The sequence below is a fragment of the Lactuca serriola genome, chromosome 8 (assembly GCF_051521515.1).
Source record: "Lactuca serriola cultivar US96UC23 chromosome 8, Lser_US96UC23_V15, whole genome shotgun sequence".
Taxonomy (NCBI): Eukaryota; Viridiplantae; Streptophyta; class Magnoliopsida; order Asterales; family Asteraceae; genus Lactuca; species Lactuca serriola.
Window position 1 is genome coordinate 5,928,524 of NC_136415.1, and position 7,241 is coordinate 5,935,764.

The window sequence follows — 7,241 nt, forward strand, 5'->3', positions numbered from 1 at the left end:
TCTCATATGAACTTAACCCTATATATATATATATATATATATATATATATATATATATATATATATATATATATATATATATATATTAATGATATAAAATGTTTGTATATTTTGAAACTAGTTGTGTGACTCATGCATTATATGGGTTATTTTTTTTAAATCAAATATTTAAGAACTTTGAATTTATAAGAAAAAAAATGAATTATTATAATTAAAATGTTTTTTATCTTTTAAATTCAAACAAATAATTTAAATAAATAAACAAAAGAAACTAATAAGCTTTAATTTGAAAATTTTGAAATTAAAAAGTAAGTTTATTAATGAAATTGATATTCATTTATTACTATATTTATTGCAATTATTATATTAAAATATTATATGAAATTTAATAAAATAGAAAAACACATAAAATGACATGTGAAAAAAAATTAATTCAAAATAACTACAAAATGATATTTGACAAGTTGAATGAGAGTGTGACATGTAACAAAAAAAACATTCATTTATTAGAGTAGATAGTCGTATAACTTATGTTTGCCTATGATATATATAGTTATTAATGATATTGATTTATCTATAAAATATAATTATATATTTATATTAAAAACATCTTATTGTAAATTTTTTGTTATCATCAAATCGTAAAAAAAAACATTAACTACATGTATATACATATTTTATTAGTTAAATAACAAACTGATGTGTTCATATTAATTTCCTAATGATTATTTTGAAACTTTACACTATTAAAAAGATGTATAAAGTAGTTGTTGACTGAAGACCAATTTTAAAAGAATATTGATATAGCATTCTTATAGAAGATAATGGCAAAATATGATATTGGTGTGGCAGCTGGTCCGACCCAAACTAATATATAAAGACTTCAAGTACATGATGGCTATAGCTAGCTAGCCTTCTTTTAAGTTTAACTTGCAAAAAGCAAGAAGAAATATATAAATTCAGAAATAAAGAAACCACACCACTAACACCGATTAGTGTCAGTTGCGACGTTTGGTGAATCTTGGAGTGGATAAGCTGAGGAAAGCCTCTGTAATGTAGATATGAACATCTGGGGAGTTGAGAGCGATATAACAATAGATCAACTCCTCAATATCATTCCAATCTTGAACTTTAACGTACTGAATCATCTTTACTATCGATTTTCTAATGTCGTGGAATGGATCAGAAGAGTACTTAACTGCACAATCACTGTCTGCAAACACCCCATGAATATCCTCCGGCAAACTTGCTGAAAAACTCACTCTCTCCCTTCTCTTCTTCTTTAAGTTGTTGCACAGTTCCTCATGATCCATTCTCATGGAATTAAGTTGGTTAGGTGAGGTGGGTGGGTGGAATGGACCATTATGGTATGTGTGTGTTTGTGTGTTATATTTATATATAAACACAAAAGATGCAGGGCAAGGTATGCATGAATTGGAGCCTTTGTGTTTGTGTGTAATTAATGATGAGATGTGTTTGTGGATTCCCTGATACATAGGCAAACCCCCCAGCCATTTGCAACTACAATAAGTACAATCCTATCCAATTTAAACTGTTTTGGTATATTTTAAAATCAGTATATGAAATTATGAAAATAGTTTGTTACATAATTACTAACTCTTAAACAATATAACTTAATTATTTGATAATAAACAGATCAAGGCGATTTAACGGCGATCATTTGTGTACGTATTTATGCATTTCAAAATGAGTCTTGTTTTTTCGAATCTTACAATTTTTAACTTTGAGGTGATATGGTATTCTAAAAAAATTACGACTCATAAACAATGTTGCTTAAGTATGAGTTGTAAATATTTGTGAAAATTTTGAGATATGTCATATGTTTGTTAATAGGCCAATAGGGTAGTTCTTACTTCTTTCTACTGTATAGAGTTGTTAAGGTTATGGTATAGGACAAGAATATAAATCGTGTAAGAGCATCCACAATTAAAAAAAATGCTAAGCTTTTTGATGCCAACTCGATAAAATATCATATATATATATATATATATATATATATATATATATATATATATATATATATATATATATATATATATATATATATATATATATAGGGTTAGGTTCATTTGAGACCACTTATATTTTGTGAGACCGTGAGACGCATTTGTTTATTTTTTTTTTATTTTTTTTTATTTTTTTTTAGTTAATTCATGTTCCGAAAATAATATTTAAAAAAAGAATTTTTTGATTTTTCCATTTATTTTGCATTTTAAAATTATTTTTAGAATATGTACAGTGTAATATTCTATTTAGAATATTTCACGTATTTTTCAAAAAAAATAGAATTTTTTTTTATTTTTTTTAGTTAATTCAAGTTCCGAAAATAATATTTAAATTTTTTTTTTTTAGATTTTTCCATTTATTTTGCATTTTAAAATTATTTTTTAGAATATGTCAGTGAAATATTCTATTTAGAATATTTCACGTATTTTTCAAAAAAAAAAACGGATTTTTTTTTTATTTTTTTTATATTTTTTTAATATTTTTTTTAGTTAATTCAAGTTCCGAAAATAACATTTAAAAAAAGAATTTTTGGATTTTTCCATTTATTTTGCATTTTAAAATTATTTTTAGATTTGGTCTCACGGTCTCACAAAATTAGAATGGTCTCAAATGAACCTGAACCTATATATATATATATATATATATATATACCAAAATGTTTAAATTAGGAATTGGTTTAGGCCCTTTTTGATTTGCATCTGACCGAGTCAAGTCAGACATTCGGTCGGTGCACAACAAATTAAAAGAGGGCAGTGGGAATAGAACACATGACCTTATATTCACAAAGTCACATCTTTTCCACTATGTAGAAAACTTTTTTGTTATATTTGTTCAAATATTTTATATAATGTGTAACGATGGTTATTATTATTATTATTATAATTATTGTTATCATCATCTTTATTATTATTATTATCATCATCATCATCATCATCTTTATTATTTTTATTATTATTATTATTATTATTATTATTATTATTATTATATTGCATAAAAACGAATAGCGCATCAGGGTAAAATAGTCATTTGACATCAGTCAGCACGTTCAATCAGATGTACAATCAAACAACATGATTTCTTACCCAGTCATAATTTTTACCGAGATAGATATTTCTCAGTTAGTACTTTTTCAGTCAGCAACTATCAAACGGAGCCTTAGTTTTTTTTATTAGTTGATATAGTTATGTGACCCACTATATATTAAAAATGCTATCACTCGTGATAGTTTTTTTTTATTACTTGATATAAGTATGGGACCACTAAATATTGAAAAGGCTATCACTTAAGAGCTTGCTTATTTATGTTCATTTAACTCATAACAAACACAACTAATATAATTTATTAAACAAACAAATATAAATGTAAAAGGTCGTACAAACAAAACAAACATAAATAATCCTCCTTCAATTCTTTTACGCCTTGCTGATTTTGATTTTGGAAATAAAAAGGCGTCATATGCTTTTTTTTTTTTTTTTTTGAAACGGACAATACATTAGAAAACAAAACGATTAGTAAGTAACTAGATCGTGGGGGAGATGTGCGATAAATGGGAACGTAGATTTCCTTTTGAAATATTTAATAATTAAAACCCACAAGTTGCACTTATTATATTTTAACCCCAAAACAAACTTAGCGTCATTCTATAGCGTAACAGCACACGTCAACACTCGACTACGTGTCATACTCTGATTCGTTTTTGACTTTAACTTCGCTATTAAGATTTAGCATTTCCTCTTCCGATTCTACCCCTGTTCTTCTCATATTTTCACTTTTTATACCACTTCTTAAAACTATCATCCCTCAACACCAACTACAACCCTTTAGAACCCAATGGCATTACCGAAATAATATTCATATTTATGCCTAAAATGGGTATCGGGAATATACACCGATCAAAACGGCGGGGCACTGTCTCTTGCAAACACTTTCACTTTGTTTTGATGATAAATCCGAGGTTCACAGATTGATTAATAACTCCGGTGCTCGAAAAGAAAAGCTCTACCAATCTTCTATACCATCTTCTCCATCAAAATCCTAGGGTTTAGTGCTCGATTACTGCAATATAATGGATGTTTTGCCAGCTCTTCCGGTGGGCTACCGGTTCCGTCCGACAGATGAAGAATTGATCAATCACTACCTGCGGTTAAAGATCAATGGTTACGACGACGACGTAACTTGTATTCGGGAAATCGACGTTTGCAAGAAAGAACCTTGGGACTTACCCGGTATGCCCTTTTGTAAATTTCGTGTATTTTCTCTTTGATATCGGTCATTTGGCGATAAGCTGACATTATGTTTGAACTGTAACTTTTTACAGATTTATCGGTTATTGAATCAATTGACAATGAATGGTTCTTCTTCTGCCCCAAGGATCGTAAGTATCAGAACGGGCAGCGATTGAATCGGGCAACAATAGCTGGGTACTGGAAGGCTACCGGGAAAGATAGGACGATTAAGACTTCCAGGGGGAGTCGTGTGATTGGAAAGAAGAAGACGCTTGTTTTTTATCTTGGTCGTGCTCCAAAAGGGGAGAGGACTCATTGGGTGATCCATGAATACTGTGCTACAGAAAAGGAACTCGATGGTACTCATTCTGGACAGGTCTGTGAGTGTGAACTCTTTAGGTTTTGAAATGGCCATTAATTCTTCTTCATGTTTTTACAAATACTCGTGTTTTGATTTACTATTTGCAGAGCCCTTTTGTGCTTTGTCGTTTGTTCAGGAAACATGATGGCAAAGATGACGATCCTGGGAGTCCAAAGTTCATTGATGTTGATCAGAACACTGCTTCTTCCCCTTCCCTTGTGAAGTCTTCCACCGAGGATCCTCCTTCAGACCCTGTCACTCCGATGTTGACTGGTCAAATCGGAGATACTGATGAAGCAAATGTTGACCCTCTCGGTTATCTTGATTTACAAGGCCTTTGTGATCCTATACCGGAGCATTTGGATTCAAAGATCTTTTCCCCTTTGCATTCTCAGATGCATGTAGAGTTTGGATCTTCATACCTGGGTAACCCTTCAATTGACAACCCTATGCAATATCAGTATGGGACAAATGCGAAAGATATCATGGAGTTTTTGGATAATGTCTTAGTTGAACCAGATCGTTTTCCTTTGGAGGATACCAGTTATAAGGATGCTTGCCCTGCTCAAGCTTCTATGGAAATGGCTCGTTTTAAAGAGCCTGAATCTATTGGCGAGTTAAAGGGCAAAATGGGCCACGATGCAAATGGTAATGGACCATATGTGCAGGACAGCAGGACGCCATTTCACATGGGACATGAATTGCAAGGCAATTATCCTGATGAAAATATCATCTGGTTCTCTCCAGTTGAAGACCAAGTTAAGAGTTTTGTCAAGGAAGAACACGAACTATGCAGCAACAATGGCAATTCATTGGCATCTGGGAATGACGTCAACTCTGGAACGGGAATCATAATAAGGAATTGGAAAAAGGCAAAGCTTCCTGGTATCCCATTCCAAGGAACTGCAAACAGAAGACTTCGTGTTAACATGAAACTATGTGTAAGGCCCTCTTATAACCAGGAACAACCAACAAATATGTGTTTTAATGAAGAGCAATCTATCAAGGACAAGGTTGATGATTATAAAGAGGCTATGGAGGAAGATCATGTGGCATATGATGATGAAAACAGTTCTGGAACCGGAATCGTAATAAGAACTCGTGAAAACCCGATTCCGTCATCTAGTATTCCATTCCAAGGAACTGCGAGCAGAAGAATCCGTTTGCAGAAGAAGCTACAACTAGGGTTCATTCGAAAGCCGATGAAATTGGACGCTAGTGAAGAAGAATCTAGCGTAACTGAAGTACGTTTTCAAATTTTGTTTTTCACTTGTTCCAATTTCGTATCGATTTGTATTATTGTTGATTTGAATCTGGCATGCACAGGCAAAGGAACCCGCTGAGATTTCAACAGATGAAAAGAGTGTGGATCAAGATTCCGGTTCCAATGTGATTCAGGCGAAGGAATCGTCATTCTACAGTAAAGCTAAGACTTCATTAGCTTCGATTCCGGTGTTGTATATGCCTAAGGTGCTGGTGGTCATGGGGTTGTGTGCAGGTGGGGTTGCTTTATGGAAATGCTTAAGAGGGGGTTGAGTGTGAATAAGATAAAATAGGTTTAAGCGTTCAGATAGTGGAAAAAACCGATAATATAGATAGAGGCTTGTGTTTATGTCTATATACCAAGACTGATTTTGCAGTGGTAATATGAAGTTATTTATATCAGTTTTTCTTGATTCTTCTTAAAATCATGTGTTTTGTGATTCCAAATCTATTAGTAAACAAAGACGGAGATGTTCTTTGGTGTACATGACATTCGTTTTTAGGTAGGGTGGTATGAAAAATGATCTCTTTTCTGTTATGGTGATTGAACGGAAGAAAAAAAAAGATTGAAAACTATTTAGGTTTTTGTTTAGAATATCAACAGGCAAGATTATTGTTTCCTTTTTTTTTTTTTTTTTTATGTATTCTTCTTTCATTTCTCAAATTGGTATTCAACTTATTGGAATATTTCTTATCATGGATTTTATACTAGATGACTTTACATGATAAACGTGGTATGTATGTTTCGTGTTAAATATGGTATTGGATGTTTCTTATCAACATTTTGTGGTTGTCCCTTTTTTTGTGTTACTATCCCCTTTATATGATATCTAATATTTTTGGGTTTGAATCTACATTTTTGGTTAGTTGATCTTTTTTTTAACTGGTGGGTGCGTCCGCCTACCGCACTTTGTGGTGGCTATGTGTCATTGTGGTCCTGCAGTGACATAACACCGTTTGGGGTGGGAAAGTGCAATAAGTCCACCGCACGTCAAACATACACGAGACTTGGCTCCCTTCCCTTCTTTATCGTTTTTTAACAGCCATTTTTCAAAAAAAATTGTTTTGTTTTTTGTTTTTTTGTTTTTTTTTGTTTTTAATTTACCTATTATAAATAAACACAAACTCTCTGCATTTTAAACCACAAAAAGACACCACCATTCTATATACTTTTGATTAAAATTCTAAAATGTATTTTTCGTCGGATACGTTTGGCGTTGTGGGAAGCGGAGTTTATTGGGGACGTCGCACTCAAAAATTAGAAATCCTCATTTACGGAGAAATCGTGAAGTCGGGAATAACCAACTTGTGAATGACTACTTTGTCGATAATGCAATGTATGCGAAAAAATCTAGATGTCGGTT

General features: G+C 31.9%; 1 protein-coding gene across 1 annotated transcript; it reads left to right on the plus strand.

Annotated features, from left to right (window-relative positions):
- The first annotated feature begins 3,840 nt into the window (after positions 1-3,840).
- On the plus strand, positions 3,841-6,302 carry LOC145066909 (protein NTM1-like 9). Its single transcript, XM_079014153.1, has 4 exons — positions 3,841-4,253; positions 4,346-4,629; positions 4,722-5,858; positions 5,941-6,302. Exons 1-4 carry the CDS (start codon positions 4,094-4,096, stop codon positions 6,148-6,150), a joined length of 1,791 nt encoding a protein of 596 aa, XP_078870279.1. The 5' UTR covers positions 3,841-4,093; the 3' UTR covers positions 6,151-6,302.
- Positions 6,303-7,241: the final 939 nt, after the last annotated feature.